Source organism: Vombatus ursinus, unplaced genomic scaffold (assembly GCF_900497805.2).
Source record: "Vombatus ursinus unplaced genomic scaffold, bare-nosed wombat genome assembly UNPS02014807.1, whole genome shotgun sequence".
Taxonomy (NCBI): Eukaryota; Metazoa; Chordata; class Mammalia; order Diprotodontia; family Vombatidae; genus Vombatus; species Vombatus ursinus.
Genome location: NW_020954585.1, coordinates 42,389,386 through 42,415,719, shown reverse-complemented (window position 1 = coordinate 42,415,719; position 26,334 = coordinate 42,389,386). Strand labels below are relative to the sequence as shown.

Genomic DNA, 26,334 nt, shown 5'->3' with positions numbered 1-26,334 from the left:
ATAACTGTTTATAGCAGTAGTAGCCTTTCTCTCCTCAAAACTCGTGAATTGCTTTTAGTTTGTTACATAATCTGCAAAACTCCACTATCAAGTCTGTTAGAGTTGATTATAAAATAAATGTAAACAAGTTTTCAGTCAAGGACTCCAGGACTCTTCTATCTGTAAAATGCATGGGCTTTGTGACAGCTATTTGGGTTCGTTGGTTGGCTTTTGTCCTTCTTTCCTAATCCTTAGCTGCCTGGGGGTATTGCTGGCTGAGTGACCCTCTAACTAACTCTCATGACTGATTAATGAATATGAGTCTCATTTTTTCTGTCTGTAAGCTAGGAATATATTTACAGCCTTCATGTTTATTATTTGAAAAACATGTTTTGTAGAAGATAAAATTTTTAAATTTTGTGAAACAGTGGGAGCTTGTTGGCTGCAGGGATTTAGGCACTCATTCATTTTCCTTCTGGCACCACCAGGCAAATCACTTACTTTTGTGAAGGAGAAGGAAAATTTGAGGAATAAAAGTAGACTTTTTAAAATATGACCCTTAATAACTACAGGGTATATGACTGATCACTGAATACAGATGGAAGATGAAAAATGAGAATTTGTTTGCTTTACATCATGGGCAATTTTAACTGTTGAGCTATAATTAGCCATTTGCCTCAGATTTGCTGAAGTTGGACCATCTCTCCATGTTGCCATTTGGATACCCATTGTTCAGAAGCATGGCTTTTGATTATGTGATTTTGATGACAAAGTCTATCTCAAGCAAACGCCGGGATGAAAAGCAAATCTCAAAATCCCAAGCCTCAAAAACCGCAAGAGAGAAGTAGCAATGAGATTCAAGCTCTGTTTCTCATGATGAACACCCTGGATAAAAACAAAATATCAAGGCCACTACTGATGCATGCCATAGCAAGCATGGAGAAAAGGAGACCAGCATCACTGGAAGGTTTAGATCAAAAGAATAGTCTCAGTGCCCTCTGATCTAAGGATGAGAACATTGACTTCAAAAGTTACCTGGAAAATAATCATAGGGTGATGAACTGAGTCCTCTTCACTTTTCTATTTTGTTATAAGTTGGTCTCATAACTTTAAAAGTCCTACTTGTACTTTGATAATTCTAAAGATATCTGCTAGATGGGGTGATTCATTTGTAAATCCATTGAATGCTGTGAGTAAAATAGGCTATTAGATAGGGAAAGAAGGAAGGACACAAACATTTATTAAGTGCTTATTGTATGCCAGAAACTTTACAAATATTATCTCATTTTATCCCCACAATAACCCGAGGATATAAGGTATTATCCCCATTTTATAGTGGAGAAAACTGAGCCAGGCAGATGTTAAGTCACTTGTCCTGGGTCACACAGGTAGTAAGTTTCCTAAGGTCAGATTTGAACTCAGGCTTTCTTGATTCCAGGCCCAGTGCTCTAGTCACTGTACCACTTAGATGCCTGGGTTCCTGCTGTTCCATTTAACTCTGGGAGAGAGAGAGGAGAACTCCCTAGCACTGTACTTGAGAAATTAGAATGGAAAGGGTTTTACTTTCTTGGGAAGCAACAGGGTTTCGCTACATTCTTGTGGTCTCAGAAGACCTAGAAAGACATTGGTGGTGTCAACCTGAAAGTTGGTTAAAGAGACAACAGGCTAGGTGATAAGTAAATTCATGTTGTTTTATTCCCTTAAGTTAGCAGCATGTAACATGTTACATGGAGGTAAAGCTTTAACTCTGACTGCATCAAGCAATTTTAGCAGGATATTTAAACCCTGACTCAGGATGTTTGTGTTAATTGATAGGCAAATGTCAGATCCAGGATATCTGTGTTTCCTTTACCACCATAGCATATCAAGATAGGAAGTCCCCTTATTCAAGGTAGTGTCTGAGTTAAAGGCACCTTAGTGGTCATAAACAGAAGAATGCTCTTGATCAACTTTAGCTGTTGACACAGGAAGGGGCATTCTCAGTTCACTCAGGAAGAAAAGATTAATTCAGGTTTTTGGCCCTTATTGGGGTTCAATTGATATTAAATGCTTATCATTGGGGAATGGAAAGGATAGGACATCTCTGGCTTGGAAAGAAAATTGGACAAGGAGGTAGCAGAAGCTTGAGAAGTTGAGGCCAAGTTGAGCTTGGTGATTTTAAAGAGAAGAAGCAATGAAGTCTCAGAATTAGAAGAACCTTAGGACTTAACTGGTCTAATCTCTTGTTCAATCTCCTCTGTTACATTTCTGATCAACTGTCTTCCAGGCCCTGCTTGAATACTCACAGTGAAACTCACTATATCTTGAGGCTGTACATTCCCTAGGTGGCCCGATGACTTGCTATTATGAATATTGAATAATATCATTTAGGTAAAGCACTTTGCAAACCTCAGAGCATTATATAATTATCAGATATTATTACTTTGATTGCAACAGTAGTCTTTCCATAGAGTAGACATGCAATTTACAGCAGCAAATGACTATAGTAACCTTGTGTTTGACAAGTGTAAAGCCTTAAGTTTTTGGGATAAGAATTCATTATTATTTGGTAAAAATTGTTTGGAAAGGTGGAAAGCAGTCTGACAGAAGTTGGGCATAGACCAATATCTTATACTATTCACCAAGATAAGATCAAAATGGATTCATGGCCTAGATATAAAGAGATATTACAAGAAAATTAGAAGAACATGGAACATATTACCTCTCAGACTTATGGATAGGTGAACAGTTTATGAATAAACTAGACAGAGAATGTGAAATATAAAATTGATAATTTCGATTACATAGTCAAGGTTAATTGAAAGAGAAATTAGCATTTGTTTTTACTTAATTAAGCAACTCCTAGACATTAAGCCTTCCTAGACATAAACATCAACCATTATATATAATGGTTATTAACCATTGTATTATGATGGTTAATATTATTAACCATTATAAATAAAACAATATACAATGAAAGCAAAAGCTAAAGAAATAAGTATAGGTACAATTTAATACATTTTCCACTAAATTCTTTAGTAACATCAATTACCTACTTATCTAATCTGGGTTTTCTGTTCCAGCTTGAGTAGAAGATTTCCATAAACTCATCTTGACTCTTTTATCTTAGTATCAAATCTTTCCACAGTGTGTACATTGGTCTTTTGGGCTTTAGACAAGGCTAGCGACAAAACCACTTAGTGGTAGGTTTTCTCATTTGCCAACAGCTTCCCTGTGGCACAACCTCACAACCACAAGTGGCCTGTAAGTACTTCAATTTAGGGAGCCATTTCTGTGAGGGCTCTTTTCAATAGCTTGATTTGGAATTAATTCCTTACACAGTTTCACAGTTTTCTTCTCAAAAATTTTCTTTCTTGTAGAACCCAGAAAAGTAGAACAATAAATGCTTGTCCAAGATTAAGGAGACCTTGACTCTGTTTCCAATCCTGTCCTCTGTTTAGCTCTGTCATTTTGGGTAAATCATTGATCTTCTCTGAACCAGATTTTCCTTATTTATAAAATGGGGATAGTAAAACTTGTCCTGTCTCACTTCACAAAGCTATTGTGAGACTCAAATGAGATAGTGAAAGTGCCCTTTAAAATGTAAAAACTGCCCAAACTGTGTGCTATTATTAGATCCCTGTGCCAGCACTATGACTTCTCTGTGAAAGTTTTTTTTTCAATGATCAGAAAGTAGAACTTTTTTTCCTTTCCATTTTCTTTAAGAAGAAAGAAAGCTCTTTCCCTTTCAACTTTAGTTCTTTGCCCTTTGAAGCCAAGGCCTGTGTTCTCAAGATTTGTACTAAACCCTCCCTTGGCAATAAACAAACATACAGGATTATTGAAAATTTACTTGTGGCACAGCTAAGTTATACAAATTTTAGGGATCCAGAAAGTACCATTTAAAACCCCTATTTTTTACAAAACTTAAAAAAGTTTTAAAATGGAGTTGTAAAGTGTTTTTTTTTTTTACTGCTAGAGTTTATTAGGTAATTAATCAAGTTCAGTTGGTTTAATTAAATCAATTGGTTTCTTCTTTTTAAAAGTCTTGGAAATCTTTGGTCATAATGTTCATTCCCAGGTCAACATTCCAGGTAGCTTGGACTTACGTAGATGTCAAGGACAATTTACTAAAAGGTAACATTTAACCCTGAAATTGTTGAAACAACACTGTCACCATTGTGGAAAAGCAAGAATTCTGTGGTACGTAGCATAGTGATATTTTTGTTCAGTATGAGATATTAGAATCGTGAACTCTGAAAAGAGATCTGAATAGTCATCTAGTCCCGAGTCAAAATCCTTCCTGACAATATTTTCCACAGGAAAATAAATTGGGATGTCATCAGCTAACTTAACGAATGCCACTTTTTCTTTAAATCCTTAGTTAGAAGACACCATGTGTTCATAGATTTATTGGATTCATGTCAGGGTTTTCCTGGCCTCTTATCCTTGCTTCCTGCACCCAGAGTTCTTGATCAGATCAGTCTTGGGGCTTTGGAATCACTTTTCTCAACACCACCTGAGAGCTCTGGTGATCAGGAGAATGTTTGAGATGTCAGGGTTTGAGGGGATGAGATTTACTTTCTTGACTTGCAATATATTACATTTCACACTGAGACAGCAGAGCTTTGGGAGGAATAGGAATAGAGATTGGGACCAGACCTGTGATTTCATTGCTGTAGGGCAAACCTGAATAGAACCATACATAAGGATTTCTGTGGGCTACATTTTGACTTAGAAAACCACATATGAACATTTTTTATGTGCTATTGTATTTTCATTTATTTTGATACCTTTTTTTCAATTATATTTTAATCTGGTTTGGAACCAATTTGGGAATGTTGTGGCCTATGGGCCACTTGACTCCTCTGATATAGGGAACTCTCAGATGAGGAGTAAGTAATGTTGAAATGTGGTGCCCAGGACAGAACACAATTTTCAAAATATAGTTTGATCAATAAAAGTATGGGGAGTCTTAACTCTCTTCTACTGGATGCTAAACTTCTAACAATGCAGCTCAATATTATATTAGCTTTTTCAGTATTCATACCCCACCTCCCATTTTATTGAGTTTGTGGTCAGTTAAAATACCCTGGTCTTTTTAAATGATTTACTGTTTAATGAATTCTTTCCATTCTGTGTATATACAGTTAATTTTTGAGTAAAAAGAATAACTTTGCATTTTATCCTTGTTAAGTTTCATCTTATAGATTTGATTCATCATTCTAGTTTCAAGATTTAAAAAAAAATTAATCCTGTTATACAACAGAAAAAGCTGTCTTTCCCAGCTTTGTATTAAATGCACAATTAACAAGCAAGCCTTTATCAAGGTCAGCAAATATGCTTCTGTACCTGTTTATTATTGTAGATTCTAGAAAAGTGTTGGCCATATCCTCCATCTTGTTGGGTGGCCAGTTTAAAGTAACATCATTTCTATTTCTTTCTTCTTTTCTCCCTACCCAAATGTTTTCTACTGTGTATCTACCTTCAAGTTTATAGATTTACATGTATTCCTTTTCAGAGTATACTATTGCTCTCTCTTATGTTCTATTAGATCAGTTTCCTTTGAAAATGTGTACCTTTGTATGATTATTCTACTCTGAACATTGATATATAATCTAAACCCCTAATTCTCCCCTCCTCCAATTCCATTACCTATTATTCCCTATTATACTTGATTCCTTTCCCCTTATGATTCTCCTCTCTATATCAAACTTATTGTCCTTTGGTCTCTGGTTACTCCTCCCTATTCTCCAGGATGGTATGAAGTTCTCTTGCTCAAATTAGCAATTTTTCTGCCTAAAATGTCCTTTCTATTTCTTATGAGCTATGTTATAGGTTTGACTATGCTGTGGAAGTTCTTATCTGATAAAAATTCTGAAGAAGACTGAGCTCACATACCAGCCTTAACAAAGAAAACTTACACTCTTCATTGGAGATGGCTGGGGACTTTTTTCCCTTTCATTCAGAGGGAACTGTAGAAAGTCTCTTACTTGGCATGAAGCTACTGTTCAGAAGGATTCGCTTTTGTTTTATGTAACAAGGAGATAGATAACTTTATTTTTGAATAAATGGTATGGCACTTTGATGATGAAACATTCTCTTCCATATCTCTCCTCTCCCTGCCCCCTCTACCCCACATGCCATTACACTAAGTCAGTTCCCCAATGGACTCTGGCCTTCTGATGCCCTGTTCTGCCTTTTTCAGGCTCTTGTGAGAGTTTGGTGTCTACCTCTGGCCTCTAGGTTAATGTAGCTATGGAGAATAGGGAGAGTCCAAAAGAGAACAGCAAAAATGCTTGAAGAATTAAAAAATGAATTCATGAGTCAATAAAAGTAACTTTAATACTTACTGTGTATCTAATGATGTACAAGGTAGTAGAAAAGCAAATTAAAGAAGTTTGACTTTTTAAATCATGGATAATAGGAGATGGGGGAGGGGGTGGCTTAATGATAATATTATTCAAGAAGATGGTGATGAATATCTTGATTGATGAAAAATCTTGACTGAGGAAAATCATGATGACTCAAGCTTAGTATTAGGAGGTGGGATGCACATTCATACTAAAGAAGAATCTTCTAACAGTTGGGGCTGATTAATACAGAAAGGGTCTCCATGATTACAATAATCTGACAATTGGTTATGTTACCTTTGGGAGATTGAACTATCTAATAAAATTCCCTGAGAATGCTTTTGCTTCTTGAGTAATCCAAGGTGTCTGTCAATTTGATTGTCATACAGAGCCAGAGCAGGGCTCATGCTCTTCAATTTGTAGATAAAAGTTTTGTTAATTTCCCCAAACATGCAAATTAAATGAGTATTTACTTACGCAACAGAATACTTTTGCTGCCATATTCTGATCAAATTGGCCAAGAATTATCCGAACATCATTACTCTGTGGACAAAAGGACACATATGTGAAAGGGGTTGGGGACTGTTATCATAAACATAAAGACCAAATCTTTATAGTGAACATGCACATAACCAGGGACCATGCAAACAGCCTTCCCAAGTGTAAAAGGTCAGGGGACCAGAGAACGTCTGTGCTGGCTCAGCCCAGATTCTCTTGGCACTTTTCTTAGCTGACTGGTTTGAATGCTACACCCTGTTTCATGATAATAGTTGTTCTGTCTCCTTTTCCTAGGTGACATAGTTTTTTTTTTTTTTTGGACATCTTTTTTCATAGGCATCATTTTTGCTAGGCATCTTTCCTGCCTCCACTTTGAAGATATCCTTCCATTCTTTCCCTCTTCTCTCTTACTCTCTTTATTTTAAAGATGAATGTATAAATATTATCATCATCAACCTTTGCATTTAATCAGTGGCATGTGGTAAATAGCAAACTCAGGCTTATGTTTTCCCTTTCTCCCTTTCCTATATCTTCCTTCCTTTCTTCTCTCTTTTCTACTCCTGTTCCTGGATTTATCACTTTTCATTTACGTTCTCTTTCTCCCTGTTATATTTCTTTCTATTTTTATCAGCTTCTGTTTCTGACCCCTTCCAACTTTTTCTCTTGGATCATCTTCCCAACTGAGGCAGAGTCAGGGCAAAGTGAGTGTTCTTTAAGCGCTTCCTCTTCCTATTTCTTCCTTTATCCTTGTTGGATTGGATGTGTTACTTTACCAGTCTCTCTCTCTTTTTCTCTCTCTCTGTATTTGTGTGTGCTCTACTCTCCTTTTACCAGTTTGGGGCCCTTTAGTCAATTCCTAATTCCTTAATAATAACTTGCATTTATATGGTACTTTATTTTAAATTATTTTCATGTACATTTTCATTGTTTAAAATTTTATTTGCTTTTATTCTGAATTTCACAAACCCTAAATAAAATGGGCATTTCTATGTTCATAATTGGAACAGAAAAAGAGGACTGTACATCTTCATGTATACTACCATATTTTATCCTCACAATAATTCTATGGAATAGTCAGGGCAGACAGTCAATATCCCCATTTTATAGCTACAGAAACTGAGAATCAGAGAATTAAAGTATCTTGCCTAAGGACATACAGCTAGTTAGTGTCTGAGGCCTTCTAACTCCCAATCCAATATTCTGTCTACTATACCAGCCTCCCAGGCCAGCACTGGAATCCATTATTCCAAAAAGTCTCTTGTTGGAACTTCTGAATAGGAATGAAAGTTACTTCATGCATTAGGAAGGGGTTAGTTTAAGCTGAAACCCTCTTACAAAAGTCATATTTTAGATTTTTTCATTGCTGGAAAGTGCTAAGTGGGAAGTCATTTTACAAGTTCAAATAATTTAATAATATAAAAAGGGAATAAATTTCCAAAATCATCTTTGGGTAGTGCAAACTGGAGAGAAAATGACTCTAAAACGATTTTTAAAAATCTTAATGGAGAACCCAGAGAGGCGTTTCTTTGTTATCTCCATGACTGTAATGCTATAAAATATTTCAAGCCATTTCCATTTTTCATTACCATATATCATATCTTATACAGCACTGCATCATTGTGATTTCAGTAATGCCCCATTAAGTTTTTTGCTCCTTTTAGATCTTCTTTGCTGTCAATAGCAGTTCTTACTGAACTATTGTAAATAGCCCTATTAGCTTAGAAAACTTATAGTACAGCAATTCCCAAACTGGTTTGGCCATGCAATCTTTTGGGGCTCAGGCTCTCTTGACAGAATTCTTTAATTCTAGTCCTGGGGACCAAGGAATTGCTCTGAGATAAAAGAGGGGCACCAACATTTTGTAGCAAAATAGAAGAAACTTCAGCTCATTTTCATGCCCCTTCCCAATGTGACATTTCATAAATACTTTTTGACATATACACTGAGCAGAGCTGGCAATTTTTATACCCACAGCAAGTGGTAGGAAATGTGTTTGGGAGGGGAAGTCCATGGATCTCCACATGGTTGCTTCTGAGATGGGAGGGGGATAGCATGAGGCTAGGCCAGGGAGAAATTAACCTGGGGTGCAGCCAGGAAAGGCTACTTCCTATTTGAACTAGTTATTCTTGTTGTTTATTAGGTGCTAAGCTTAATTATTTCTATCTGCTGAAAGGTTGCAAATGCTCTAAATTTCAGGGCAAAGATCTGGTTGTCCAGTCCAAGTTATGACACTTCATATCTAATTTTACCCTCCTCAAAAGCATTGCTCTGATGCCTTATGGAAGTGACATTGGGTTCTGACAGGCTATTTTAATGTAGTCAGAAGTCTTATAGCTCCTACAGAGCTGGAAAGGCTTTGAGTATGGGCTGGTGACAGGCTTTCTCATCAGAATCTTATAGAGACTGTCTACTAAGGTATGGAGAGGCTGTGATCCACATTAGTAGGAGGGGTATCTATAGTGACGGGGGGAAATCCTTAATTATTTAAGTACATAATTTAATCTGAATATTTTAGAAGGAAAAATATTGGTAGTGCTAAGATATTCTCACAAGATATTATGTAGAACACCGAGGGTCTACAGAACACATTTTGAGAAATGCTGTTATAACATACTATTTATGGATTGGCTGATAACTAAAAACATTGAATTGAGTCAGTGAATAAGAGTGGACATTTTTGTTTTGGTCATTACTTCAGTTATCCTGACAGCCAAGTTATATGGAACATTTGGTTTCATTTGGCATTTAGATGGAGCTGTGGATGGAGTGCTAGATGTGGGGATAGGAAAACCTCAGACACTTAGTAGCTGTGTGACCCCAGGCAGGTCACTTGATCTCTCTGGGTCTCAGTTTCCTCATCTATAAAATGGGAGATGGCCTCTAAGGTCTTTTTCAGCTTTAAATCTATGATCATCTGATTATTAGTGATTCACTTTTTTTTGTGGTTGGGAAATTTAGATTAATTAAAGAAACTATCTATGATACTCAGAAAGATGTTAGGCAGCTGGAAAAGACAAAAAAATGAAGCAAGACTTTGACCTTAAGTAGTTCATAATGGAGTAAACCTTTCTCTTGGGGCAGCTAGATCACAAAGTGGATAGAGTGCCATACCTAGAGTCAGGAAAACTCATCTTCCTCAGTTCAAATCTGGCCTCAGACACTTACTAGCTGTGTGACCCTGGGCAAGTCACTTAATCTTGCTTTCTTCAGTTTCCTCATTTGTAAAATGAGCTGGAGAAGGAAATGGCAAACCACTCCAGTATCTTTGCCAAGAAAACCCTAAATGGGGTTCTGAAGAGTTGGACAGGACTGAACAACAACAACAGCAATAACAGCAACAAACATCTTCCCCTACTCCAGGCGTTAGTACTCTGTCTTCTGAAAATCACCTTGCATTTTCTTGCCTGTGTAGATGTTTCGTGTCACCAGTAGAATGTAAGCTTCCTGAGGGCAGGTACTATTTTGTTTTTGTTCCTATATTCCTACCACATATCTTTATACATTGTAGTCACCTAATATTTGTTGGGCAGATAGGTAACACAGTGGGATAGAGCACTGGCCCTGGTGTCAGGAGGACGTGAGTTCAAATCAACATTTGTTGAATTGAGTAAGACATCTTCACAAACAACCATAATATTGACTAAACCATAATAGTATGTGCTTTTGCACAGGTTGTCCCTCCCATGCTTGACATGCTCTTCCTTTTGCCCCTTGGAAGACTTAGCCAGGCACTGTGCCAAGTGCTTTATAAATATTATCTCATTTGATCCTCACAACAACCCTGGGAGGTAGGTGCTGTTATTATCTCTATTTCACAGTTGAGGACATTGAGAAGTTGAGAGAGGTTAAATGGTTTGCCATTTCATTCTCTAGCTCATTTTACAGATGAGGACACTGAGGCAAACAGGGTTAAGTGACTTGCCCAGGGTCACACAGAGGCCAGATCTGAACTCAGGTCTTTTTGACTCCAAGCTTAGTGCTCCATCCACTGAGGCACCTTGGCTGCCTCTAACAAACATATTTGTATACATGTGTACATATATAAATTTCATCTACAGATGTACACACAATATGTACATACAATACGTATCCACAATACATAATTGCACATCAACTGATGCATCTGCAAATTGAAATCCCAAAATAGTAAAAATAAAAGACTGGTTAAAGACTCTAAATTGCTTCAGTTTTGACTTTCTTGGTGAGCTGTCATCCAAAGCATGTGTTTCTTCTTCCATGTGACTCTTGGGAAAGTTAAGTTAAAAAAAACCCAATGAGGATTAAGGAAGAATGGATTCAGTAAATCATGGGTAACCTCATAGCCTGGCAAGGGATTCAAGTTCTATTTACATTTCCAAAGAACAAGTACACAGGCCAGATGTGACATTCAGCATGTGCAGGTGAGAGTTCAGAATAAAGGCCACATGGCTAGAGAGCCAAAGCGGGGGATCTTGCAAATTCTGAAGGCAAAGGACTTCAATGCAAAATGCCATACAATGGCACCCAAAATGCCTACTATGACTAAAATAAGAACACAATCGTTGGAAAGCAGCATGACATAGTGGAGCAAAGACTGCATTTAGGAATCAGTTTCCAGCTTTACCCCTTCATCTGGCTGCCAAAAGATTTCCAAAGCAGAGTCCGCCAGGCAGGCAGCCTGGGAGTCAGTCAGATAGTCAGTCAGTTTGTCAGTCAGATAGTCAGTCAGGCAGGCAGGCAGGCAGGTAGTTAGTTGGTCAGTTACATAGTCAATCAGTCAGTCAGTCAGCCAATCAGATAGTCAGTCAGTCAGTCAGTCAGTCAGTCAGGCAGGCAGGCAGGCAGACAGCCAGCCAGCCAGCCAGCCAGTTAATCAGACAGTCAGTCAGGCAGACAGTCAGTCAGTCAGACAGTCAGACAGTTAATCAGACAGTCAGTCAGACAGTCAGCCAGTTAATCAGACAGTCAGTCAGGCAGACAGTCAGTCAGTTAATCAGACAGCCAGTTAGTTAATCAGACAGTCAGTCAGGCAAGTAGTCAGTCACATAGACAGTTAGTCAGGTAGTCACTTAAGTAGGAAGGCAGGCAGTCAAGTAGTCAGGCAGTCAATCAGTCAGATAGGCAGCCAGTCAGTCAGGTAGTTAGTCAGTTGGACAGTCAGACAGTCAGTCAAGTAGTCAGGCAGTCAGACAGATAGTCAATCAGTCAATCAGTCAGATAGTCAGACAAATAGTCAGCCAATGAGTCAGCTAGTCATGTAGTCAGTTGGTCAGTTAGGTATTCAATCAGTCAGTCAGTCAGACACTCAGTCAGTCAGTTAGACAGTCAGTCAAGCAGTCAGGCAGTCAGACAGATAGTCAATCAGTCAGTCAGTCAGATAGTCAGACAATCAGTCAGTCAGTCATGTAGTCAGATGGTCAGTTAGGTATTCAGTCAGTCAGTCAGTCAGACAGTCAGTCAGTCAGTCAATCAGTCATATAGTCAGTTGGTTAGCCAAGTAGTTAGGCAGGCAGGTATTCCCTTGCTCAAGAAGCTTCACTGGCTATCTCTTACCTCTAGTATAAAATACAAACACATTGCTGATATTTAAAGCCCTCCAAACATGGTTTGACTCTACCTTTCTAGAATGATTTCACAATACTCACCTCAGTGGGGTATAGTAGGTGGAGAGGTGATCTTGAAGCCAGGAAAATCTAGGTTCAAGCTCTGCCCCTGAGATATACTGGCTACAGGACCCTGGCAAGTCACAGCCTCTCCATGCTCCATGCCAGCAGTGTCAAGCTCAGATAGAAATGGGTCCATGAACATAAGGACCCCAGCCAGCTGCATATTAACTTAGCTTTAAAATGTGATATTATCCATGCTTTATTGTATTTTTATTTATTTTGTTCAGCATTTCCTAACTGCATTTTAATCTGGTTCAGCAGTGCTTGGGAATGGAGTGTTGCTGTAAATGGGGCTGTAAATGGGGCCCTGGTTTGGCACCTCTGCTCTAGGCCACTCTATAGGCCTGTTAGTTGGAGAGAAGGTGCTGACCTGCGCTGGTACCAGGTGTTTCCTCACCCAGGAATTCTCAAAACTATTGATATCAGAGGTCCAACCCTAGTTCTCTCCTCTCTCTTCTACACTCTACATTCCACTCATCTGGCTTATTCACTATTTCCAACTCCCATCGAGGTGGCACAATGTTCTGGGTCTGAGTTCAAATCTGGCTTCAGATACTTCCTAGCTATGTAAGCCTGGGCAAGTCCCTTAACCTTTACTGTAAAATGGGGATAATAATAGCACCTACCTCCCAGGGTTGTTGGGAAGATCAAATGAGATAATATTTGTAATGCCCTTAGCACAGTGCCTGGGACACAGTAGGTGCTTAATAAATGCTTGTTCCTATTCCTTCCCATTTCAGTGCCTTTGCCCAGTCTGTCCCTTATACCTGGAATGCTTGCTCTCTTTCTTCTCCTCTGCCTTTCCTGATCTCCCTCTTCCCTGGAAATTACTTCTTGATTTACTTATTGGTACACATGTGGCTTCCTCCACTAGAAGATAAGTCCATTGATAGAAGAGAAGTCTGTACTCTCAGTTTTTAATCGGTATCTTCAGCACCTAGGACAGTGCCAGAAGCATAGACTGCTTTTAATAAATGTTTCTCGAATAATATTGAATATCTGAGTTTTAGTCCTAGCTCTCCCACTGTCTTGGTATGTGACTGTGGACAAATTACTTCATTTCTCTGAACTCCCATTTTCTCACCTATAAATTGGAGATAATACCACCTACCTTGCAGGGCTGTAGTGAGGTAGGCGCTTTGCAAACCTTAAAATGCTTATAAAATGTTTATGAGGAAAAATAACCATAGTCTGTCTACCCTGGCATTCATTCTCCCTCTGACAGTAGCACTCGGGGACATATTGTGGAAGGCCATGCTTATGCCCCTTAAATATTAGCTTTCGAGTTTAGAGTTTTACCACAGTCCTTGTTTCCCTTGGAAACCCATTTTGGCCCTGCAGTCCATGAATTGGTCTTTAAAAAAAACCCCTATATTTATAGAGCATTCTATCTCTCAGGGTAATGAATTTATAATTTCTCTGTGCTTCAGTTTTCTAATCAGTAAAATGGGGATGACAATGATACTAGCCTCAGGTCTTATATTTTCAACTGCATAGTAGATATTTTCACTTAGGTGTCCCATTAGCACTTCAGGCTCTACATGTCTGAAACTAAACCACTATTCTCTTTTTCTGGTACCCTCAGAGTCACTTTCCCCTCCTCTTTCAACCTCAATATCCAACTAAGGCCAAGGCCTGCCAAATCTGCTTTGGCAATCTCTTTCAAGGTGAGGTGGTGCATAGAATGCTGGACTTTGAATCAGTAAGACCTGAGTTCAAATCCTGCCTCATATAGTTACTAGCTCTGTGGCTCTGGGCAAATCACTGACGCTCTTTCTGCCTCAGTTTTTCTCAACTGTAAAATGGGGATAACAATAGGACCTGTCTCTCAAGATTGTCATGAGGCTAAAATAACACTTACAAAGTGCTTGGCAAATGTTAAAGTGCTATATAAATGCCAGCTTTTAGAGCTAGAAGGAACCTCCAAAGTTATCATGTCTAACCCGCTCATTTTATAGATGAGGAAACTGGGGCCCATAGAGTATTTGTTTTAAGGTCTCATGGGGAGTTATTGGCAGGTCCTCTGAATTCTTACTCATGTTCTTCATACTAGATTGTGTGTAGTACCTGAGGACGGGGGCTGATTTTTATGTACCTTTGAATCTTCTTCAGTGCTAGGCCCAAGGTCTGGAAGGAATATAATAGCTTCTACCTGCTTGGGAGTGTATCCTTTAAACAGGTTCATAGGAGGAAGCAGGAAACCTTGGATCTGGCCCTGAGACATTTAAAGTTTTACAAGCCTCAGTGTGAAATGGAGGGGAGTTTAAAGGGTCTTGGCCCTATTTCACACTGAGACTCTTTAAAAATTAAATCTCCCAGATGTCTGCTCAGGCCCCAGTGGTGCAGGAAGCTCTTTAAAGAACCAATCCTGGAGCAAGCCACAGCATGCTGTAGGGAGGTGGTATTAGCAGCACCATCCCTGCCTTCCTCTCTCTGCTGCCCCCCCCCACCTCCCAGTATGTTCTTTGCAGAGTTGGAGATGCCCTTCTCCAGGCCTGAAGGCCCTCATTCAGCAGAACTCATTATGGAACTCAAACCATGAGTCTCCGAGTGAACTGAACATTGGGGATAGTGCTGGGGGCTGAAGAGAAGGTGGAAGAACATGTGTGTGTGTGTGTGTGTGTGTGTGTGTGTGTGTGTGTCTGTGTATGTGTGATTACATTACTGTCAGGACAGAGGAAGAAATGATATGGGACACCAATGTGTGGTGGGGAGGGAGAGAGTGAAACCCTGAGAGAAAATTTATAATTTCTAAGTGCAGAGGAATAGGTGGGTGAGAGACGTAAAAAGACCAGTCTGAGTTACTGGACCGGAAATGCTCAATTTAGAGCCAACAGTTTGTTGATGATGAAACAAAAGAAGAACCCTATAAATTATTGTTATTACAAGTGGCAACTTCTCATCTTGTTCCATAGTTTGAGTTTTTCATGTCTGTGTGGGGGATTCTCAAAAATCCATCTCTAGCTCTGGTCACTCTTTTGAAGTCCAATGCTGATATTCCAACTGCCTGTCAGACCTCTCTACAGTAACATCCCATTGGCATCTTAAATCCAACATGTAAGGCCTCTGAGGTCCTTTCTACCTCTGAATCTAAGACCCTATCAAACCGCTTCCTTTTTACTAACTAGTGAATGGGGCACTGGCCTGGTGTTAGGAAGACCTGAGTTAAAATCCAACCTCAGATACCGACTAGCTGTGTGACTTACGTCCCAAGGTTGTTATGAGAATCACCTGAGATAATATTTGTAAAGCACTTAAACTTAATCTTAAACTCAGTATGTCTAAAATGAAACTCATTATCTTTCTCCCTAACATTGCCTCCTACTCCCTTCCACCCCAACCTTCCCTACTACTGTAGAGGGCAACATCAACCCCCCCAGTCCCTCAGGCTGACAACCTGGAATCATCCCGGACTTCTCACTATCACTCACCCTCCATTTCCAAGCTGTTGCCAGCATCTGTTGATTTCACCTTTGCAACATCTCTCCAGTACATCCCCTTCTCTCCTCTAATACTGCCACCACTCTAGTGCAGGACCTTATCATCTCATGTCTTCATTATTGTATCTGCCTGCTGGTGGATCTGCCTACCTCAAGTCTCTCCCCACTCCAATATATCCTCCATTCAGCCACTAAAGTGATTTTCCTAAAATGTAGGTATTGTGTTGCACCCTCCAACCTACCCACATTCAGTAAACTCTAGGCATCCAATTGCTTCCAGGATCAAATACAAAATTCTCTGCTTGTCATTCAAAGCCCTTAATAACCCAGCCCCCTCCTACCTTTCCAGTATTCTTACACCTTACTCCCCAACATGTACTCTTCTATCCAGTGATACTGGCCTCCTGTTCTACCAACAAGACACTCCATTTCTCTTCTTAGAACATTGTCTCTGGCTGTCCCCCATGCCTGGGAAGCTCTCCCTCCCTGCTCCAACTACTGACCTACCTGGCTTCCAACTAAAATCTCACCTTTTACAGGAAACCTTCCCCTACCCTTCTTAATTCTAGTGCCTGTTTGCTTTGTATATATTTGTTTGCATGTTGTTTCCCATATTAGATTGCAAGCTCCTTTGAGTGCAGGGACAGTCTTTTACCTCTTTTTTGTATCCTCAGCACTTATCAGTGCCTGGCACATAATAGGTGCTTAATAAATGTTTATTGATAGATAGATTGATTGACAGAATGGAATGGTCACTCAGAATACAGAAAGTGTGGAGTGTCAGACTCACAGCCAGCAAAACTCCCCATTGGGGCCAGAACCAGATTAAAATGTAATTGGGAAATGTATAACAAATGTTTAACAATGTTTAACAAAATAAAAAATAGAAATACAATAAGAAAATGAAAATACAACATAGTTAATGTTATTTTTTTTCTTTTTTAGGTCAATATGAAGCCCTCAGGAATCTGTTTCTATTTGACAACACTGGTGTGGGACTTAAATTTAGGAGATCTGGGTTTGAATCGCAGCTCTAACACTTCCAATCAATGGATTGGTGGTGGGGGGGGAGAAGTCCCTTTTCTTTGACACTAAATTTCCTTATCTATACAATAGATAACTATTAGACATCTATACAATAGGTATCTATACAATAGATAACATTGTATTGTATTATTATATATTGTATATAGATATACATCTATATACATCTAGATATACATCTATATAGATATACAGTATATAGATATACTATATTGTGTATAGATATTGTATAGGTATCTATACAATAGATAACAAGCAGATAACACTACTCACACTACCAACTTTGCAGGAATGTTTTTTAGAAAGTACTTTGTGAAGCTTTAAGTGTTATAGAAACATGACCTACTATTATTAGGAATCAGAAGACCTGAGAACTACTGTCTGCTAACTATGTGACCTTGGATAAATTACTTTACTTTTCTGGGCTTGCTCCATCTGTAAAATAAGGATGATAAAACTTGCTCTGCCTACCCCATGGTGTCCTTGTAAGGGTCAAATAGAATGATACATGTAAAAGCACTTTATATACCACAAAGCATTATTCAAATGTAAATATCGTCATCATCACTATCATGATCTAGATAAATAAATCTATAATTTATTCTGTGGTGAAATTAAAGAAAATATAATTTTGATCACAATCACCTGACTGATTATGAATGTGATTCATAGAAATCATGATTATCTGTTTAGTCAGAGGTAAAGCAGCTTCACATACCTTAAGTTTTTTCACACTATTGCAGGGATCATTCGAGAAGCTTGCTGTGTCTGAAATTTCAATACCTTCACCGTACAGGACACCAGTGAGATCATTTCTTACCTGTCAGCAAAAGAGAGAGTTGGGAAATAGAGACTGGTAACCAATGAGAGGAAAGCTGATGGAGCGCACCATCTCCCTGGGAAACTACTAGAATATACAAGATGATTAATGTGTCAATTTCCATGTACAACTTGAAAAAAGTGTTTTTCTTCATTATAATTGACATAGAGTAGCACAATATATTACTCTCTTCCTTTGGAATAGTGAGTAGGTCTTGTTTTGCATAATTGCTTAATTATTGTCTATGACAATTTATTCCCTTTGTAGAGAAGTAGTGACGGCATTCATTTATGTAAGTTATCAGAGGATGTCCTTCACAGAGAAGAAAATGACAACCCAGAAAATGCGAAAGTTTTTATAAGGAATAGATTTTTTTGATAATCCAGAAAAATGTACATCTTTATAAAACATAGATTTTTCAAAAATAAAAAACTAAAAGTGTTTACAGAGAAAGTATAGTATTTAGTTGTGTTTTTCTCCTTAGATTTTGAGAGAAATTTAAGAAAAACATTTCTTGTACCAACAAATCAATCATCATTAAGTGCCTACTGTATACTAGGGCACTGGGGACATAAATACAAAAGCAGGACAGGCCTTGCCCTCCAGGAGCTTACAATCTATTGATATTCTACTACATAAATTCCCCATGTGAGTTAACAGTTTATTTCTATTCCACTTCATAATTCCACATCTGAATAAATAGCTTTCCTACAGGGATTTGGTCCTAAATTGAGACTAGACTTAGTTTTCTACCTACTGGAGTCTATAGGAAAGTCCTTTGACCTAAAAGTAGCTAAGTAGTGAAGATTAAGGGATTTAACAACGAATAAGGCATTGCAATCTTGGGACTTACAGTTGTGGTGGGTTCCATCCAATAAAGGTACTACTACTAGCTAGCTTGCGTTTATATAGTGCTTTAAGGTTTAGAAAATGCTTCCCAAATATCTCATTTTATCTTCAGGACCATCATGGGAGGTAGGTGCTATTATTACCCCCATTTTACAGATGGGCAAACTGAAGCAGACTTGCCCAGGATCATATAGCTGAGGTCAGATTTGAATTTAAATCTTCCTGTCTCCAAGCCCAGTGCTCTGTCCACTGTGCTACTTAGCTGCCTGACAGCACTGGACCAGAAGTCACGAAGGCCTGAGTTCAAATCCTGCCTCAGATACATAATAGTTATGAGACCCTGGGTAAATCATTTAACCTCACCTTCCCCATATGTAAAATAGGGAAAATAATAGCTTCTACTTCACAGAATGTTGCTGAGATTAAATAAATTAATATTCACACACATACATACATACATAATGTTTTGCAAACTTAAAGTGCTATGTAAATTCCCAAAGTCCTTGGTACTAGTCTCTACTAGCTATGTGACCTTAGACAAATTAGTGGCCTCTCTGGGCCCTGTTTTTTCATAGGCAAAATTAGGATAATAGTATATGCCTTGCTTACCTCATAGTATCCTTTGAGGATAAAACAGAATAATATACGTAAAATCATTTCACACACAGTTTTTCCAGTGGTAAAGAGGTTGATGGGGGTGCAGGGAGACGGGGGTTAAAAGAGGGAAGAGGGGAGTTTAAAACATGCTTTGCCAAGTTTTTAAATGGCAGGGGAAGAAAAGAAATACTCAGGGGAGAGAGAAAATGACTAAGGCTAATTAGGGGAAATCTTATGGTTAGCCTTTGGAACACTAACTGTACAACCTAACTCTGCACAGCTGTTTTCTTTGAGTCTTTCCCTGGTTTTGTTGGGTTCTCCTTACCCTTTGTTTAGTGACAACTTGACTTTAACTTTAACTCATCTCTAATGCTAACCCAGTGATTAGATCAAAGGTGGAGGGAAGGGAGCTCATTGACTGGGGAACTCCAGGATCTCAGGAGGCAGCTAGAGTTAACTTTCATATCCAGATTATAAATGAGGGGGAGGATGAGAAAGGAAGAGCTGAAGGTCTCCTAAAAGAAGAGATTGCCCTATAGAGAGTAAGTCTGAGGATTCAGCCTGCCTCACGATTTCCTTCCCATTGCCCAGAACTTAATTCTTTTTACCCCCTTTTCCTTCTTTTTGTTATTTATTATTATCATGTTACTATGATTTGAAGAAAATTCACTTTTTTTTCCCAAATAGAAGTCTTCATAGAAGGAACCAGGACAAAGTACTTTGTAAATATTAAGGCTCTATGTAAAAATAGACTTTTTTTTTCCTTCATTGGAGACTGTATTTCCCCCAGTCACTAGTATAGTTATCAATACACAACAGGGGCTCCATACTTGTTTGTTGAATGGATAAATGAATGTCTGAGGTACAAGGAGGGGAGAGAGAGTAGGCTTTGTCTTCCTTCCCCAGACCCCCTAGTATATTTCCAATCCTGAAGCTCCACCCTGTTCCTTTTTTTTTTTCTTGGACCAAATGTATTTCTCACCTTGGAAGCTGCTTTCAGCCACATGCTACAGTATCCTAAAGACCCTTCACTTCTGCATCCTTCTCATAGTCCCTCTTTGCTGACCCTGCCACAATTCAACTTCATCTTCTCCCATTAAGAATCATAATATCTTAGAGCACAGGGACTGTCCTCTGCTTCTATTTGTAACCAAAGTGCTTAGCACAGTGCCTCCCACTAGTAAACACTTAATAAATGTTTGTTGACTGAATGACTGATTCTCCTTTGTTTCTTTCTCACATATACACAAATACCTATTGAAATCTTCACTTTCTTAGTCTTTCCCTAGAAATTGTACTTTTCTTTTTTTAAAATTTTCTTTCTATCTTTTATTTTTACTTCACTTTTATTTTTAAATTCATCCTTCTCTCTCCTTTTCTTAGCAAGCAATTTTTTTGGTAACAAACAATAAAAGAGAGAAAAAAAGAAACAGTTTAGAAAAAACTAACCAATATATTAATAGAATTTGATGGCATATCTAGTGTTCCACACACATAACCTCCCACTTCTGAAAAAAAAAGGGAACAAGATACTTTTCTCATCTCTTTTGTGGGGACAAGTTTTGTCCCTATGATTACTCAGCATTTAATCTTTTTCTTTTCTTTTCTCTCTTACTTTTTATTCTTCCATTTACATTGTCATAGTCATTGTGTATTTTGTTTTCCTGGTTCTGATTACCTTACTCAGTTCATAGAAGTTTCCTGGTGCTTTTCTGAATTTTTAGAAATATATATTTTTATTTTTTTGTTAAGTATTTTCCAATTACACGTAAAAATTTTTAAACATTCACTCTTAAAAATTTTGAGTTTTAAATTTTCTCCCTTCTGTTCTTCTTCCACCCCTTGAGAAGACCAGCAATATGATCTCAATTATACATGTGAATCATGCAAAACATACTTCCATATTAGCCATGTTGCAAAAGAAAATATACAAAAACTCCAAGAAAAATGAAGTAAAAAAATATGTTTCAATCTGTACTTAGAGTTCATTAGTTCGCTCTCTGGTGGTGGATAGCATCTTTCAACATGGGTCCTTTGGAATTGTCTTAGATTATTGTCTTGATCAGGTTAGCTAAGTCTTTCACAGTTGATCATCCTTACAATATTGCTGTTTCTGTGTAGTGATGTTCTTCTGGTTCTGCTCACTTGACTTTGAATCAGTTCATATAGGTCTTCCCAGGTTTTTCTGAAATCTTCATTTTTTTTTCAGGCTTTTTTTTCTTGGCTTAGTAATATACCCTAACATTCATGTACTGTGATTTGTTTGGCCATTCTTCCGTTGATGGACATCTTCTATGCTTCCTGTTCTTTGGGAAATAATACTTTTTTAAGAATATGGGGTTCAATTAAAATAGTCATGATTTGGTGAGGGGCCAGGATCCAGATGTCTGAATAATTTCATGTCATCTCACCCTAACCCTTTAATTTTAGAATTAAAATGTAAGGGAGAGATAACAAAAACAAATTGTAAGATTAATTATAATAATATTTCATATTTTTATTTTACTTAACAGTTTATAAAGAACTTTCAGGCCTTTTATCTAATTTGATACAATAACAAGTGGGCATTTTTATTCATATTTCACATTGTTGTTTTTCATCCTTTGTTCTCAAAGAGGACCAATGACATCACAAAAGTGATGTCTTGACTTGCTGGTGAATTGGATTTAAGTGAGGCAGAACTGCAGCAGAGTCATCAGCCTTACTTTCTCCTCTAGAGTCATTGAAGTCCACGGGCAAGACAAAAATCAAAACACCAGGAAACTGAAGATCTGAGAGGTTTGGCAAGTAATTTGCCTAAGGTTAAAGCACTAATAAATAGCAGAGCTTCTGGTCTAGCAAAACCAAAGCTCTCTATTAAATTGCTAGTTTCCTGGTGATAGGATTGATATAATTTTTTTTCATCCTCAACACAAATAGTAGCTGCTTAACACATGGTGATTGAATTGAAAATGATGTCTCTTAACTCCTTAGCTTATGGATAATCACATTGCCTCCTTTAAAATATGCACTATCAGACTATTTGACTCCCAGGAAGAATACCAGGCATGATTTTTCCTCTCTTGGGTCTTTGTTATAATTCTGTGGCTGCTAATCACCTAGTTACTTGTGCCAGCCTTTGTACCTAAAGACACAGCCGCTAAGCTGGTAGCAAATCCTGTAAGCGAAGTTACCTGGCTGGGACCCCGAGTGAGTGTAGTGGATTCCTTTGAAAGCCAGGATGTGTAGTTTGGACTTTATCCTGTAGGAAAACCTGCCTTCTCTCCAGTCTGCCAGCTGACTACTGTATCTTCAGGGGATGAGGAGAGACCTCTACTTGTCCACCATTATTATCCTTTATGAAGGGAGAAACCCACAAGTTCCACACAGACAAGCACACAATCTTTTGAAGAACCTGAACTCTAGGGTAAGACTGTATAATTTTTTTTTTGGCCGTTATAGCCCTCAGTTCTTAATGCTGTGTCTTGCAAACCATTTCTAACACCTCTGGGTGTCTCTGTGAAGTGTAGAGCGGTCCGCTAGTACTAGATTCTTTTCTCCTCATTCTCTGCTGGGCAGAACTGAATCCTCCTTACTCCTATCTATCTCCTCTCTTGGGGACTGGTTTAGGGAGTGATCTTGCTGTCCCCTCCCTATCACCCTATTCTCTTGAGATCTAATCAGTTACACCACATGGCAACAATTAACTCCCATTTTGGTCAGGGTTCTCTTAATAAGTGTTTGTTGCATTGAATTTGTAAACAGGCTCAGTTCCTGTTAGAATAGAAAGCAAGAACTGGAGAAGAACTCAGAACAACAATTAAAACAAAAACAGAATGTCTAAGCTTATACAGGACCTCAGAATATAAAATTACAGAATTTAGAACTGGAAGGTAAGTAACCAGAGGATTCTCTTGGCCCATTCTCCTAGGATTATCTTTCATTTCACGATTCTGAAAGTGAAGTTTAAATTGCTCTTCAGCAAACTTGCTGATACAATATAGTTTTAATTCTACTTCCTTCGTCCTGTGGAGATCCCCCTAGTAGATTTTTAGGAATTCTCTTTTTACTAGTGGTCCACAGGTCCTGACCCCATTGTCCCACTGGTGAGGTGAAGAGTGCCACTACTGGCAGACTAAAAATTCTATGTAAACTGAGACCCCCAATGGCTCTGTGCCTTCAGAGTATATACCATTATTTATCCAGGTTGCCACCCAGCATGTTGCTCTTCATTGGGATGGTAGGGGAAAGAGATGTCATATATAACTTTATCCCTGATGACATCTATCCATCCTGTCTTAAGCTGTATTTGACCATGAGTATCAATAAAACATTCAAACCCATCCTAGTGTTGTTTTGTGCCATTCACCCCAACTCTGCCTTACTCAGGAACTCTAATCACCAGAGAAAATAAGAGTTGGAACAAAGATCCCCTAGACTAGCTTATACGGGCCATAGTTATATTTTAACAAGTAGAAAATAACTAAATAACATGAGAGTACATTTAAGGGTAAAACTGGAAAGGGAGGGGACAACTAAAGGCACAGTGGATAGAGCACGGGCCCTGGAGTCAGGAGGACCTGATTTCGAATCTGGTCTAAGACACTTGACACTTACTAGTTGTGTGACCCTGGGCAAATCACGTACCCTGAATGCCTCATCCAAAAAAGAAACTCAAGCAGGTGAAAAATGGAAAAGATCTGTTAAGATTTTGATAATAAATTCTTTTCACCAAGGGTAGTAGTGCCATCATATCCGTACTCTAACATCACAATTGAAAATGTGCTGCATGAGGAAATGCCACTGGTATTGAAGAAAATAAAAATAGGAAGAGCAGCTGGACTAGGTTGAGTATACTCAGAGAAATTTGTAGCAAAACAATTTTGAAGTCACTAAAGAATTGATTTTTATGGTATTTGAAAGAGAGATCACCAAAAGTGTGGAAAAACTTCTAGACTCTACTGTTCGTCCCTCAAACTCTAAGAAAGTATCAGGAACTACAGACTCATTTGCTTACTTTCTCATCTGCAGTTCACAAATATTTTACAGGAATAACCTATATATGCACTAAGGGCACACATGATAAAGGTATGAGAAGGGAATAGGCTTTTGCAAACGACATGCTTTTCACTACACAGTTGAAAGGTGCAGAGAGCACAGGAATACTCTAAGCTTAATTTTGGTTGACCATAAAAGACCATTTGATTCAGCAAAACAAAATGTTGCCTCTATCAAGGTGTTGCCCATGCTGATATCAATAGCTCAAAGGATTTCCTGGAAGAGTTAACAAAGAAAATTTTGTTTGAAGACCCTATGATGATTAATATTAATTGAAGCATAAAATAAAGATGTATATATGCAAAGGTGTTTTCCACTGTCATGGAGGATGTTTAGTACAGAGTTCAAATGGAAGAGAGATTCTCTCCAGGTGGTGAAGTCTGCCAGATGTTCCAGTTTGTGCATGACATTTTACTGATTATATCAAGGCTCGGACCCCTGCTGAGTCTTCTAAATAGGATTCATTATAACTCAAGAGAGAAGTTTTAGTAAAGGGATTAAGATGGAAGCTATAATATATGGCAGTAAAGGAGAAATGGCTGATGAGTAAATGAAGATGGAGGTAGATAGATGTCATTTGTTTGAGAAGTTTGGCTGTGGAAGGAAAGGAAATAGGGAAATAGGTAAAGAAAGAATCATGAGTATTTCCAAAGGGGGGATGTAGTGAGCTTGAAGGAGAGGAAGAACCCAATAGAAAAAGAGAGAAAGAACTTACACTGTAGAAATAAGGAATGACAAGAGGGCAAGGTCTTTTTGACTTGGAGATAGGAATCAGCTTCAGGAATTAATATCTCACAAAGTGGGAATTTTCCTCTGCTGACTGGGGGAAAGGATAAAAACACTGAAGTGAAGAGGGTAGATCAGGAATCTCCTGCCAGATGGCCTCTATCTTCTCTGTAAAGTAGGAGGCAAAGCCATCTGTCTCTTTATTGAAAGTGATATACTTGGTTCCACTAACATTTCTCTGGGTATTCTCTAGAAGGAAGAGTCTAGATTTATTGAGCTTCAAATCCAAAATCTTGATCTCAAAGGGAAAGGTCCACCATCAGACATAATGTCTAATATACATGTATTATTAGTGTATTTTTGTGAGGGCATGTTTATCAGTGTGAATATGTGTATGAGGAGGAGTACATGCATGTTGGCATTTTAATGAGTGTGTATGCAGATATTGAAGTAGAAATTTGGGTCCTCATATAAGGGGATATATAATTTTGTTAGGCCACAGGATGTGGTATAATAGAAAGAAAATTACATTTGGGTTCAGAGGACCTGGGTTTGAATCCTACCTGTTTGATTTTGGGCAAATCACTTTACCTCAGTTTTGTCTTCTGTAAAATGAGAGAGTTAGATTAGATGGCCTCCAAATCTCCTTCCAACTTGAAATCTATGATCCTAATAGATACAATCACTTATGAAACAATTTGAGATGGAGAAGGGGAAAGCATTTCTATATAGAGTAAAATTCTGGGTCAAAAAATGGCACAGAACATTTTCATTGTCTTAAATACAGTGTAGATATGTGTGGATGTTTGCAAGCATGTGGGCATATATACACACATGCATATCTATCTCTATTTATCTATACCTATATATGTATATATGCATACATACACATTCAAGAAGGTATAAGGGGAAAAACACAAAAGTAAAATAGCATTTTTCACAACTATGGCTAGCATATTTTAATTTTTTAAAAACTTGAACTGGAATTTCATTAGTATTGGGAACTTCCAGGGAGGAAATTCCTTCTACCAGTGTGTATTGGTAATTGTGCTGTAATTGCTAGTTTAAAATTTTTTAAACATTTGTTTTTTTAAAAAATTTTGAGCTCCAAATTCTTGGACTCCTTCTCTTTCCTTACCCCCTCAATGAGAAGACAAGCAACTTGATATAGGTTATACATGTGTAGTCATTCAAAACATATTTTCATGTTAGTCAAGTTGTGAAAGAAAACACAGACCAAAACAACAACAAAAATAAAGAAAGTTTAAAAAAATTTTTTTTGGTCTGCATCCAGACTCCACAAGTTTTCTCTCTGGAGGTGCATAGCATTTTTTATCATGGGTCCTTTGGAATTGTCTTGGATCATT

The 26,334-nt window shown here is 38.1% G+C and overlaps 1 protein-coding gene across 1 annotated transcript in view; it reads right to left on the bottom strand.

Annotated features, from left to right (window-relative positions):
* GABBR2 (gamma-aminobutyric acid type B receptor subunit 2) overlaps nucleotides 1-26,334 on the bottom strand; it is a 790,497-nt gene that overhangs the window by 291,194 nt on the left and 472,969 nt on the right. The window contains exons 4-5 of the mRNA XM_027874970.1: nucleotides 17,657-17,758; nucleotides 6,789-6,854 (exon numbers count right to left, since the gene is read on the bottom strand). Of these exons, the coding sequence (XP_027730771.1) occupies nucleotides 6,789-6,854; nucleotides 17,657-17,758 (168 nt within the window). The remainder of the gene's footprint in view (nucleotides 1-6,788; nucleotides 6,855-17,656; nucleotides 17,759-26,334) is intronic.